We start from the raw sequence: 14,898 nt of genomic DNA, 5'->3' as shown, positions 1-14,898 counted from the left end.
TAGGTTTAGGTCTTTAGTTGTTCCATTTGATGATTGAAATTGTAAGTTTTTGTGCATTACAATCTGTATATAGTGAGCATATGTTGACTGTAGCAAGCTGTATGAAGTAAGGATTAATCATTTTACTCCTCCAAATGGCTCATGACATGATATTCAGTGGAGCTTCACATTTCATTTCCAAGAGCACAACTGTTAAAGATACCATCATCTTTGCACACATATTGACCAAGGGATCTGCTGTTGCCTTTTACATAGTATGCAAATTTCCTTATTTTAACTTCCCCATTTCCAAACAATAACTGCCATCAAATATTAATGAGTGAAAATTGGTGCCATAAATATGATTTTTTCCAGAGTTACATCCCTTGCTTCATGTTCTTCATCATTAACTTCCTATTTTTCACAACTATATGAACAAACTTCTAATGTGGCCCATGGCAAGGAATGGTGAAAATGCTGTTTTCTTGGTTTTCTTGAACATTGTTTCTGTGAATCTGCACAAGCAGAGAGTTTATTCCGATGATAACACCTTCAGAAGTTTCCAGTATGTTTAGACATTCATCATCAGCACTCCCCTTTTGCCATCATTGACAAGTATGTTTGAAGATAACAGGTATTACATCTCAGACATTGATTCACTTCTTATGGTGAAATGTTAGTTGCCACAGTACAAGTTTATGTTACATTTACACAAAGCCACCTACCTAGATATCTTCTGCAGTATCAATTACGAATGTTTGATCGATATATTTCTTTGGTAACTATAGCATTTACAATCCAAGAAATAAACATTCTAAAATCCTAACTGATGAGGATTAGAATTGATGGATTATAAAACAAACAAACAATCCCAGCAGCGAGGGGGCAGATACATTCCACTCCATCTTTACATGTTTATTTATGTGCACATGCCATGTACAGTCTCCACAGGACAAACCATCTCGCTAACTGGTGTCATGTTGTTTGTGTTGTGCAGGTGGCAGTGCACAGGATGCGCCTGGTTGGAGACAAGGCTAATGCAGAGGTGGAGCTGAGGAAGAAACTTGGACAACTGCTGTACCTAACCAATTTGGCAAAGGTGAAGTTAATGAATTATGTGTTTTTTCCAACATATGATTGGGTAACAGTGAATGTTAGGCTCCTTCAGTGTCAGTAAGTATTTATGATGGGAATAAGATAACACTGATCAGCATTATCTCTTGGGTGGGGACTGTGTCTGAGTAAGATTTGATGACCTGTTAAGTTGAAGCTCCCTTTCAAGGTCAGGTATTGGCATTATAAAAACTTCATGTTGTAACAGCACTAATTATGTGATTGGTGTATATTGGAAAGGCGCTTAAAATTTCCAGTGAGGGGCAGTCGAAGTGCCAGTGAGCTTTCCCGCATCACTGAGTTCATGTTTATATCCCTTTTCAGCAATAGGTCTCCTCTGGTGGAAATGTCCTCAAAAGATAATTAATATTGAGCCATGTTATGTGTTTCAGTCTCAGGAAGGGAAGGATGGAAATGGCTCCAACCCTGATCCCTGCCCTATATGTCAGAAAGCCCTTGGGGTAGAAGTGAGTACTGACGTCAGGGCAAGTTGTTCCACAGCAGCCAGGTCATCTTGAGGAGAAACTACTTGTAATTGGAAACTGAAGTCACATTGGCTTCAAGGTCACAGGTCATAGCAAAACAAAGCAGTTGAAGGCCTACCAATATGATTTGTTTGTGATATGATATTGGGACTGTACAGGTATTCAGTCCTAAGTTTATAGGATTGAAATGTTATGGGTAGGGTCTATTGATAAAAAGATAATAAACAAAACATGATAAAGGAATGAAGTATTCTGTACTGGTAACTACCTTTTGTATTTGGTGCAGTGGAGTGTTCTGCTGTGTGGTCACTGCTACTGCCTGGACTGTATACGGATTATGGTGGAACAATACAGCTTTGGGGGGCGCAATCGTTCACTGAAGTGTGCCCTGTGTCGCCAGGCAACACATCATTCCGACATCTCATATGTCAGTACAAAGAAATCAGCTGAGGAAGAAGAAGAAGATACAATAGTAATAGTAAGTGTCATACATAGCACTTCTCTCCTATTGTTACAAGTTAATTCAGACATCGGTACATACGGAACTAAGTTGTGAAATCAGTAAACAACCACACACAGTTGATAAATAACACACAGTATTAGTTTTACAATAAAAAAGCCAACAAATATGTGGCAACAGCAATAAATAACAGGCCCTGTACACAAATCATTGCACTCACAAATGTCCAGAATTTGTCAGTCGAATGTCTTGAATGAGGCAAATGCTCCGTTCTTGAATCCAGGAAACAGTGTTGGAAACAGGCAGAAAAGTCGGCCACTTACCATAGCCATACCAACCCACGACATTTTATGAGAGTTTCAATTCTTAAACTTTTCCTAACTCACACTATTCATTTCATCCTTCTTCTTCCGATCCTTATGTGGAAATGTCCTAAAACAAAGTTTCCAGCATCTAAGCCCATTTCACCCAAACACCCCTTGCATCACCATGGTAACCAGCCCAACAATCGGGTCACCAAAATCCTGTGCACCATGACGTAAGTGGTCTGATCACCTGACATGTTCATTCTCTTTCTCTTTCGCCTCCATGTGGAGATGTGCTATTGTTCGAGAAAATGTCTTGAGTTTTCTGTTCTTTTTTTGTTTTTTGACAGGAGTTCAAGTATATTTCTTGCAAACTTTATGGGGAAGGACCAGATATAACGTCCGTCCTGCAAGAAGTTTTGTCATATTTTTTCACTGGTGGATCCTCACATGATATGCTTTGGCTGTAGTGGTGTTTGCAAATCCGGTATCTGGAATGTTCCCACCTATCAGACTAGACTTTTACTATATACCTACATAAATGTCAGAAGCGGAACACTGACCGGAGATCAAAATCATGGGATGCCAAACATGGACCTTTGTTTACTAAGAAGCCCAAGTGGGATTATATGAAAGCTTGCATCCATTCAACTGTAAAATCTGTTGTCAAGCAACCACCGTCTTCTACTATCACATCCTTATTGTTCAAGGAGGATGCTGTCTCAGACAGTTTTCTGTATGACAAGATTCTCACCAACTCCTCACTATCAACTAATTTAAGCGTTCCACTTTCAAAGACTATTACTCAGTCAACTACATCAGACAAGTGCATGGTTTAGCAGTTACTGCTATGGACCCTTCCACAGTACTACATCCGACTACTGAAGCAGTTGGTTTTCAACGACCATCAACTGGATGACATCTATCATCGACTTCATGGAATAGCACAGTTGACCAGTCGACATTTTTTTTCGCCAAGTCCTGTCTCTTCTCTTCAGGCTCCTCTGGTTTTACCCATCAAAGTTGCTTTTGATTCTTCCCATACAATTTCAACGTCGCCTACTGGAAATAGGAGAAGTAGGGAACGTTCCCGACCCACAGCAGATGATTGACAGGAGAAACCTCACCCGGCCAGGGAACGACACTCCAAAGATCGACCACTAGGATCGAATCGCAAGGGTGGACATTCGCCATTCACGGTAACAATCTTCCAAGGTTGCCATTCAAAGGATCGATACTCCAAGAGTCATTCAACAGACAGATGGTCTACAGATCGACTTTTTCAAGATCGTTTACCAAGGGTTCGATCATCGCAGGACCTAACACGAAACAGAAGGGAGATCATCCTCCTCCTGATGAGACTTATTCCAACTCTCCGGAGCGTCATCCATCCACAGATCGATCCTACACCTATGACCATGGTCTCTCCAGTTCCACCAACGGTCATCGTAATTCCAATTGATTGCCATCCCATCTCAACGCCATCCCTATCGACACTTATCTCGAAGCTATGGATAGGACAGGGAGCTTGATTGGGACCGATAAACGTCTCCGTCACACTGATATCGACCCATGCGGTACCATCCGTTTCCCTCCCCTGATCGTTACAGGGATCATTGATATCACCCTTATTCGGATTACTGTTCAATGCTTGATTACTATTGGTATGATCCTCCTCCACATCGACATCAACATTGACATCGACATCGAGATGAGGATCAATATGAGGATTGACGCCGACCTTCCTCTCATTGCTACGCGTCCAGACCAATGATCACCCAGCGCGTTGCACTCTCCGTCAGTGGCTCCTCCTTCTCAACTTCCCTCGGCAGGTCCTTCTACTAGTACGGTTCCTCCAGGGACAGCCCCCTTACTGACTTCATGGGATCATAGAGATCAGACTTCCCTGTTGGTTTCGCTTTTTGATTCTCTTCTCCAGTCTTTGTAGGTGGCTCTTCAGCAGCGCTCCAGACAGTCAACTGTACAACCCAGAGACTCTACAACCACGAATGCATCGCAGGTGGCTCCTGTTACTTCAACCTAGGCTTGACACCACGCCTACACCACCAGTTTATTTTTCAAGATCTTCACTACCAATGGAAGGTGCTCCCATTTGGAACATCATGAATAAATGATTGAGGTCCACTCTTTTGTTTATCATTTGTACGCTCAGGTTCCCAGATCAAGTACTCATTGGAGAGTCAACACTCATCCGTAGAGACAATATCTTTGACCTAGAACGTTGTGTCCTAGTAATGTAAAGGGTTCTTTTCACTCAGTGCAGTGATCTACCCGAATCATGAGTTCATATCTTCAGATGCTGTTGTGTGACAATCTTCTGGTTGAAGCATGTTTAGCACCAGCTTCCTCGTGTATATCTCAGGGTTGTATGACCAATACAGGCTACGATTCCTGACATGGGTACAATGTGTGAAGCCCATTTCTGGTGTCCCCCGCCGTGATTTTGCTGGAATATTGCTAAAAGCGGCGTAAAACCATAATCACTCACTCACTCACTCAATACAGGCTAGGGAAATGAAATGCATAGTGAGAGATAGGATAAGTATATAAATATATAATTTACTGTAAAATTTGCAAATCTTCTGCCACTAAAAGTCATGAGCAATAAACTTATAATATATACTGGCTCATAACACTATATATATTCAGATAATGATATATAAACTCAAGGGATAACAAACCTGCCTATTGTTAATTCATGGTGTAAATGATCAGTTATATGGAGAAAATTTAGCATATTAATTTCATTAAAACATATCTCCACACTAAATGCTTTGACACTGTCCTCTGTTCAGGGCAGCCACTCGACCAAGGTAAAGGCAGTTGTCAGTTGTATCAAGAAAGTGTGCAAGGAAGACCCAAAAGCCAAAGCTCTTATCTTCTCAATGGTAAGTGACGAAGCATATGTGTTTTTACATGTGTCATTTAATGCATATTTGGGTATTACTTCAAATAACACTTTCTCATGGGATAAACATGCTCAGAAAGCGGCATCTCAGGCAAGAAAAGTTCTACTATGTGTATTGAGAGAATTGTTTGGGCTTAACCCAATTCCTGTTGATTTTCTTTTCAAGGTTTTTGATGGTTAAGTAGTATTTGAGTTAGTTTTTAACTTATCCTGATTACTCCTTGATGCATTACTGCTATTTTTTGACAGAAAGACAAAGTGTGAGTTCCAGCTGAAGAAGTTGTTCCAACTAGTTGTGTGGCTATTACCATCGCACAGCACCCATGTGACCACAGAAGTGATGATGTCACATATCTTCACATTATTTCTTGTCACTGACTGACAACGGTAGTTGTGTTTTAAAACAAAAGCCCCAGCAACCTACTGGCATCCTTTGCTTTTTGTTTAATTCAATGTTTCACATGTGATTTATATCATTGCTATGGTTTGTGACTTCATGTCTTACATTTATTTTTTCTGTTGCATTAATATATTGCGCTTGATAGTGGCTACTGGAAATTAAAGTGTTTTTTCACTTTCACAAAGGCGTAATTTTAGCTTTTAACTGCCAAGTTTTGGTTAAGAATTGTCTGCACTTTCTCATTGTTGAATGTACACATTATGATTATAACCTCTGCTTATATTGCAGATTTATGCCCCGTTGTATTCATTGCCATGGTAACAAGTCTTGCAGGATTCCTCACCCCTTGTGTCTGGACTGTACCAACCCGTGTCTAGTAGCTGCTAAGTGTAGCTTCTGCCCTCCCCTCTCTCCTACAGCCTTCTACAAGTATCGGAAGGTATCAGGGAAGCACCATACTTAGCGGACTACAGGCAACCTAGGATGTCTGTCTCCCAAGAGACCCCTGCAACACCTATAGTCGTAGCTATGCTGTCCTCTTTGAGCTGGAAGCCTCCATCTTCTTCTACGCCTGTCTGCACGGCCTCCCCTACGTCTATTCAGACACCAACAACTAGGCAGACAATGACAGGCACTCATGACTACACAGGCTCCTGCGCCTATCTACACTTCTGTGACCACCCAGGCATTGGCGCCACCTCTGGCACCTCCGAACTCCTAGATGGCAATGCTTACCCAGGCGTATCAACTACTGTCAGCGGCTCTGAGACACTACATGGTGCTCCACGCCTTTGCCCCTCCAGTGCCTTTGCGCCTCCAGTCCACCTGGACCAATGCTGAAAGACATGATCATGCCAGCTTTTGAGGCTCCTCGATTCAAGAAAGAGCACTTCTCTATCCATGCCTTTGAGTTGGAAGATGATCTCCACCGCATTGCTGGCTTCTCTGAGCCTACGACTGTTCGAATACCAGACACACAGTGAGCCTTTGTAGAATCAGAGATTCGGTGCTCTCTAGAACCCTTTTCAGCTCTTGCATCCTTATCTCGAGCTATTGATCAGACTAATCCTACTTGCGTTGATCATCTGATCATCGTTATGACCCACCAACAGCCCAATCATCTCAAGGCTGCTCTTATGGAGATCACTATGAGCCAGTGCATTGGCTACCTAGCACTCACTGAGTGTGATTCTGAGTTCAAGAGAAGGTTACTACGTCAACCCTAGTCTGCCTCTTCCCTCTTGAATGGAGAGAGATATCAGAGAGATATCTGAGACCCACTCTCGCACCTAGTTACACTCAGGATGCTTTGAAGCATGTGTCCAAACATGTGTGCAAACATGCGTTGCACAAGTTTTTCAAGGCTGGGAATTATCAGCCATGGCAGAATTTTCTCAAAGACCATCTGTTTTCATTTCAGAGGTTGGGGTAGAGGAAAACATCAGGGCAATTACCAACCTCACCTGGATAAGTACCAGGGCAGAGTTGGTGTCTATAGGTGTAAGCGCTGAATCAACGGACCTCAATGACTGGGAACTCTCATCCCCAGTCATTCCAGTCATTGACACCCTAGTAGGTGGGAGGCTAGGCCGATTTTGGCAAAGTTGGGCCATCTTAGAGGACCCATATGTGCCCAACATCCTCTGCCATGGTATCGTCTCTCACTGATAAACGATCCACCTTTGACTACACTCTGCCAGCGCGAGTGCTTCACTTCAGCAGGATCTGAAATCCAGAGGATGCTTACATCTGCGCCCATTTCAGCAGTTCCTGGCTCGTCAGGTGCCAGGATCAGTCCATGATTGGTTGACGATGAAGTCGAATGTCTTAGGAGGTGTCTCCATAAATGAGCTAACACCTACCTCACACCTGTTTGTAGATGCCTCTCTTCAGGGATGGCTTATCTGGAGGACTAATCATATTGTGTCAGGGCTGTGGTCAGATGAGCAGCACACATAAACAACTTGGAACTGGAAGCCCTCTTTCTGGCAATATCTCACTGTCAGATTTGTCTTCAGAATGCCAAGGTAGCCGTCTCAACAGTCAATATCACGGTGGTTTGGTGTCCATGCAACCAGGGGACGACACACTCTTAGTCCCTGCTGCAGCAGATGTCCCGGTTCTCCCATCTGGTAGATTGACTGGACTTGCAATTTCTCCTCCAGCACATCCCAGGTTGCCAGAACGTCGTAGCGGATGCTCTATCCAAGCCAGATAAGATGGCCCCCTAAGAGTGGAAACTCCACACCGAAGCCTTTAACCTGGTGTGTCACCATCTCAGCTATACAAACATAGACCTGTTTGCCACCAACCAGAACTTTGAGATGCTGACTAATATCTCTCCAGTTCCGGATTCACAGGCCTGGGCTGTAGAAACTCTCAGCGTCCATTGGGAAGGCTAAAGAGCGTACGCTTTTTAGCCACATGCACTTCTTCCCAGGCTTCTTCAAAAGATCAGAGCAACCCACAGCCTCGCTCTGACTTTCATCGTGCCTTGGTGGCTGGCAAGGGGCTGACTTGGCCACAAACGACCCACTAGAACCAGCAGATTAACCAAACCTTCTGATCCATCCACACAGCATGTTACCACACCCTTCTCCAAGCAGGTTTCACCTGCACGCCTGGTACATCTTCAAAGGGCATTAGGTGCCAAGGGCTATCCGGCTCTAGCAGCTAAAGCCATAGCCGTGGTGCACAGACATTCTATCCAGGGACTTTGAGTCCTTTTGTAAGGAGAAACACCAGGACACCACGACTGTGTCTTCCAAATTCTTGGCTGAATTTCTTCTGTTTTTGTGCAGCAAACAACACCTCAAGGGCAGCACCATTACCTAGTGGCCCTGGACTTTTTTACGAGGGACTCTTGAGGATCACATCTGACCATCTGATTCAGAAGCCTTAAGGAGTAATGCAGGATAAGTTAAAAAAATTAGTAAAATCTAAATATATTTTACTTTTGTATAATTATCCTGCATTACTATGTCTAAATTGGCCCACCCATAGCAGAGGTGTGGAGATACTTGACGTCATCACTTCCGTGGTCATGTGGATGCTGTGTGATGTATTAACCACACAACTAGTTGGATCAACTTCTTCCTCCACTGGACCACACACAGCTTTGTCTTTCTGTAAAAATATACCCGGTAGCAGTAAATGAATTAAGGAGTAATGCAGGATAAGTATACAAATGTACAATATATTTAGATTTTGCTTAGTATATATGGTTTGGAGGTTTGGGGAGTAGAAGTAGTTTAAGAACTATGTTGGCTTGTAATGATTCCTAGATGTGAAGCTTTTTTGGTTGAATTTATCGTTCATTTGTAGTTTTGCATATAAATGTTTCGTAAACTATTGGATTAAATGAATGAATATGCCATATTCAAGATAAATCCCCCAAAATGTTAATTTTTATCATATCCTGCATTACATATTGCATTCTCTCCTGTTTCATGTTGAAAACATGACTGAAAACTGCATACTTTGAGAGACCTGTTCATGAACAAGGTCAAACCTATCCCTTGCCATCGTCTGTTTGCACAGCGGTTGTCTCATTTAACCATCTGTTTCATGTTGTTGGTTTGTTAATTCATCTTCATACATATTATGATGCAGTGAAGTATTTCACTGTATGTCGAACACATGGTTGGATTTCCTGTCATTTTTGCTTGAGCTGTGATAGTCAGGCTTTATTCTAAATGGCTCCATGTGCCAGCTGAGGTACACACAAGATATATTGTTAATGATTATGTATTTTAAGAATTAGATAAATTATTTTTGCTGCTTTTTGTTTTTTGCCTGCTAGTTTTTCCCATCTCATTCATATTTTTGTGCCTCTTTTCAGGCTCGCTGTGAACATAATATTTTAACATTTGTCAGTGTGTTTGTAACATAGATTAAGAAGAAAGGTTATTCTGTTATGTGCGAATTCTTGCATGTTTTGCTTTGTTTGCAGTCTTGCATGTTTAATTCTCATTGCCAAAGATCTGTCAGTTTGAAGTCTGCCAAGGAAGCCAATGATGAGTGTTTGTGTGCCACTTGTTGGCAAGATGTGACTAGTGTCGAACACTTAATTTCACAGACTCCAAGTTATATTTCAGGTGTGCCAGAAGCGAAGTACGGAGCAGCTTCGGACATCATGGAGAAATCCACACCACTGACATTCTTCATCCCCACGACCCCACATCCAGTGGGGCATCAGAGACAACACAAGGGCAACTCGACCCGGTCCTATGGCACTGATTGGATCAGAGTTGATCTCCAGCTCTCTCATCCTACTCTCCTTACTTGTGTCGTTGATGACGGTTGTGTCTCGGTATTTTTTTAACAGCCCAGTCTCCATCAGGTGGTTAGGTTAATTGGCATGCAGGCTAGATCAAGGAGTTGATTGTAGACTTGCATCAGACTTTGGCATCCACATTGCTTCTGCATGGATACAGGGATTTCTATGAACTTCCTCTGTTGGCATGGGTTGTAGACATCTAGTGGGAAGGACTAAAAGCGTACGCTCTATGCATGCTTGGACCGCCTGCAGAAAAGCCTTGAAGGTGAAAGGCTACCCCTGACAGGCGGCGGTATATGAGATATCCGTATGATGAGGTCATTCAAAACATTGTTTTGCTACATGTGAAGGAACCCATGGCATTTATTGCAGACTTGGTCTACCATTGTTGAAAGTGATGACTGAAGAGTGCAATGATTGCTAAATATTTAGCAGCCATCAACCATTTTTTGTGGTCCTTAGGGATCAGAAAATCTCCAAGATCACAAGATGCTGCGTGCCGTCAGGCTACAGAACACTTATGTCAGCAGCCATATCAATCTCATCAAGGTGTCAAGCCTCACCGGGAAAACAATCTTTCTGTTGGCATTGACAACAACTGTGAGGCTCTGTGTAATCCATGCCTTGATGTCATGACAGTCTGCTATGAGCAGGCCAGACGTGGGACAGTCCATTTAGGTGTTTACTGGGTTTTCATTGCCAAAAACCAGCTGCAGTGCAACCGGACTGGGTTTTTTTAACATTTGATTCTTTTGTTGGATCCAAAAATGAATAAACTTCTCCTCTGCTCAGTTCTAGCCCTGCAAGTCTACACAAGTGCACACAGTCCATGAGGAGAAGACACAGGGCATCTATGGTGTGTCTGAACAAAGTGTACATTTTTGTTTGTCAGGCTTGGAAGAATTATTCTTCTGCCCTCTCATTACCCAAGGGTAATGTGACTTACCAGAGGTAGGATCCTTGACTTGTATAGCAAGCACTTGTGGGTCCTATTCCAGTCGGCCTGCATGCAGTTTGCAGTAGCTGTTGGTGTGCAAATGATCTATTCTGGTGTTGCTACGATTACCCACACACGAAGCTTAGATGAACCAGTCAACCCTAAAAGTACACCTTCCTCCAACCATCGGATAAAATATTTAATGCAGGATAGGTATTGATTTTAAAATATATTAGATATTAACAATAATATGCTATTACAAGCAACAATTATGGTAATAGGAAATGTGTCTCAAAAACAAATTGGCTGTCTTTGCATTTTTATGGCTCAAAAACAAGACGTATTTGTAACAGAATTGTATTTAAAGAATATTACGCTTTCAAAATTACGTATTGCATTATCACAATGTTATTGTAGCTCTCATCATTTTACAATGAAAACAAATGGATATTGTGATATTCTTAGAAATAAAAGATTATGTCCATATGTGAAGAGGGTTAGTTTTATTGAAGATGAATATAATCTTTTGCTTTCCTAGAAAATTCTTTGTACATCCAATGCAGCAAAAGTTTTATATTTCTTATGAGTGAATCCATTATACAGTCTCCATACATAACAAAGAGAGATCATACTAAATTTAAAAATTATTGAATTCTGGCAGTCGAATCAAACATAGCATTAGACACAAAAATCAAGAGCAAGTATCAGTGATTACAATTATAAATTCTTACTTCATGCTAAAATATTATCTCATGTCCCAACAAGATTCACTGAAAGAGTCATTGCACATAATCCATTGTAATCCATTCAATGCACAAGTTTTGTTATTGACATATTGCTGACATGGCATATACAATTAAAGTTTCAAACATTGCCAACATGGCACATCTATTCACAAACATTCCTGACTGGGGAACGAACCACTTTAAGTCAAGTTTGACAAATATTCAAGCTACATTTACATAACATCTCCCTTTACTTGGCTGCTCTTTAAGGTCAGCTACAGGGCTTAAATATAGGCAATGGCAAGGTGTGTACTATGTGAATACAGGGTCAGTGTTAATCACTGGCAATCCCTTCATAAGCAATATATAAATAATGGATTCTCATAACATATGCTTATGGGGACTACTGACTTAAATTTCATTACACAGCTTACTTTGTTTGTTTTTCATGTTAAATGTATCAGAAATTGATATTGTTAAGGTCTATAGCAATATTTATTCTTTAATTCTTTATGTTGTTGACCAACACACCCTGCAGAGTTTGTGAACATGGGCTGATGGCCAACCTTCTCCATGAATAAAAAATATATATGTCAATTGTGATAGGCAGTGACTCTGTGGCATGTTCAAGCTCCCATTCGTGTCTGAAATCCCCTCATGTGGAAATAACATGACAACAAAATTGTCCCTTCCTAGTCTAAATGGTTGATGCAGATGTTGTGTCCAATAACTTGTCAACTTCCCAGTAATCTGAGTAGTAGCATTCAGCTTAAACACGATAGTTCTAACCATGGAACTTGCACAAATCAATACCAGTAGTACTCCATGACCGGCCTGGAATGGCATGTGACATCAGTTCCTCATTTGTGTCCCTGCTCTGTTCCTCTCCACACATAGCACCAGTAGTAACTGCTCATTAGCAATATTTGGCCAGTAAATAGCATCTTTGTTTCTTGTTCAACGGCGTACTGAGCATTATTCCAGATACAGTAAACTACGTTTATAACGAACACGTTTATAATGAACTGGCCGATATACCAAACTGTTTTTGGATCCTGTGCATATGCTGTATATGTGCTTATGACGAACTACGATTTTTGTGAACTAAATTCAGTGGTCCCTTTGAGTTCGCTATTACTGTAGTTTACTGTATATAACAATGGCCTGTAAACAATAAAATCTGGACCAGACATCAATATTGATAGCAACAATCCACACCATCAGGGTACGATGACACACAATCAACCAAGTCACCAAGCCTGACCACCTGATTCTAGCCTCTTATGACCAGCATAGATCCCCATGAGTCTGCTAGTAGTAGTATAGGTAATGGGGCTCCTGGCTCACTTCAACTGGAGCCAGATTTATATACCTATACTGCTACTACAGATGGATTTTTTTATATGTAAATGATGATGCAATTTAACGATAGTCATAAGATTAAACTAAATTGTAATGAAAATATTCTCTATTATTTTTATTCATACGTATACCATTATTTTTAACGAAGTGATATTCAACATTTTTACTAAGTTCTTCGTTCATTTTACTAGGAGACCAGACTATATACTCTTCTTGGTAATTGGAAAGAAACAATTGATGACCGTATTTGCTTGGTTTGTCATCACTGATATAATATATACCTTGTGGTAATTCTCTCCATTTGATAATTTTATCCCTGAGCATAAATGTTTCGATAGCTTTTTCGAGTTCTTCCTTTGTTGGTTTGTAATTCTCCATTATTATATACTTACATAAGCATTCTTCTAAATGTGATCTAATGATAGTAAGCAATCTATTTTTAATCTCCAACCAGTTCTTTGGTTTTGGCACGGAATAATTGATGTGCTTGTTGTCTCCCCTGTTCTATGAACTTTTTTTTCTCGTCTTCGTTAATACCACTGGTCTTATGAGAATTGGATCAAATCTCCTGCTTCATTATGTTGTATTTGGTGAGTTCGGACAGCACTAAACGAAACTCCTCCTCGGATATCTTACAATAAGCCATTGCTGTTGAAATATGATCCTCAATGCTGTTCAACTTTGCTCATGTTTTAATGCTTTTTTTTTCAACTTAATTAATTTTATCGTTATTCCTGCCAGTCCTGAGACTCCAGCCGCTATTTCCATGTCAAGCTCGACAGGCGCGACGATTATAGTTGATAATAAACCGACACCGGCTACACCAAGTCCCATGCCAGCTGTTACAAGCGCGGTGTCAACTCCGTCGAGAGCATTCACGGCTCTGCGATACTTTATATACAATCCAAGTCTAAACTCCCTCTCCTTATCTATTCGATGTTTTATGTCGCTTATTTGATGTAATCGAAATCCATCAACAGTATCCATCTATTCAGATGCCTCATCGAGCGCCGGATATAAACCCATAGTGTATATTATTATATCATATAATAGTCTTTAATTGGTCTTGCTTAAATGTTTTGAGAGTGTACATCTACCTTATCAAATGTATATTATACGGCATGAATATCTTAGAAAGAGAAATGCTGTCACTTTTAATAATTTGGACCCCCTCAAGGTTTGCAACGGGTAATGCTCCAATATGAATAATACTGCAACGTTGACGTTGGTGTTTCTTTAGCCATTTAATCGATAGACCTGGTAATATTTCAAAGGCATCTTCCGGTGCATCTCCGAACAAGACTTCAATAATAAGCGTAGAAAGATTAGGTATTGCACTCAAGTTCTGTTTAATATCATTGAATTCAGTAACCAAATTTAAACTAACATTTTTTTATGCCGGACGACTATATAACATATGACCTGGGTTTTCTGGCAGGGGAGAGACTAACACACTTTTTCGTTTTGATGGGATATAAGCCCCGAGTACGATCCCATTATTTATTATCTTAGTTAAATTATGTGCCTTACCCATCATCACATACGGTGGGGTAATGACGATATTCAATAGCCACTCGATGTTTGCTTCGACCATAGTCCATTTATTATCATCGTTGTGATTAAGATTGTACGAAGTGGTTTTTTTAAGGAGTCTACTAACAACGTCGACATCGCTTAAATCTTCTAGATTACCCGTGAATGTAACTTCTTTCCGCTTGTATACATTATCGTGTAAGTCTAAAGCGTATAACTTACCATCGGTACCGGGTTTACCGAATCCTTCTGTGTCTCCGAGATCGGAAAGCGCAATTGTATTACATTGTCTGAGTGTTCCAGGACCTGATGAATCAACCATTATTTATAATATGGAGTGTTACACTCAAGTATCCTATATGTACAGGTTGATGTTTTACATCTAATACAG

The 14,898-nt window shown here is 40.9% G+C and overlaps 1 protein-coding gene across 3 annotated transcripts in view; it reads left to right on the top strand.

Moving 5' to 3' along the window:
* The window catches only part of LOC124114713 (E3 ubiquitin-protein ligase SHPRH-like), a 460,251-nt gene that overhangs the window by 382,777 nt on the left and 62,576 nt on the right, over positions 1-14,898 (top strand). For 2 of the 3 annotated variants that reach the window (XM_046475414.2, XM_046475413.2), the window contains 4 exons: positions 977-1,078; positions 1,485-1,559; positions 1,864-2,055; positions 5,159-5,251. In XM_046475414.2, the coding sequence (XP_046331370.2) occupies positions 977-1,078; positions 1,485-1,559; positions 1,864-2,055; positions 5,159-5,251 (462 nt within the window). Of the gene's footprint in view, positions 1-976; positions 1,079-1,484; positions 1,560-1,863; positions 2,056-5,158; positions 5,252-9,768; positions 11,300-14,898 lie in introns of those variants that run through there. The other variant, XM_046475415.2, reaches the window with a different exon arrangement.

The sequence above is a fragment of the Haliotis rufescens genome, unplaced genomic scaffold, assembly GCF_023055435.1.
Source record: "Haliotis rufescens isolate VD_foot unplaced genomic scaffold, xgHalRufe1.0.p SCAF_5, whole genome shotgun sequence".
Classification (NCBI taxonomy): Eukaryota; Metazoa; Mollusca; class Gastropoda; order Lepetellida; family Haliotidae; genus Haliotis; species Haliotis rufescens.
The sequence above is the reverse complement of the archived record's forward strand: the minus strand, read 5'-3'. Positions and strand labels throughout refer to the sequence as shown.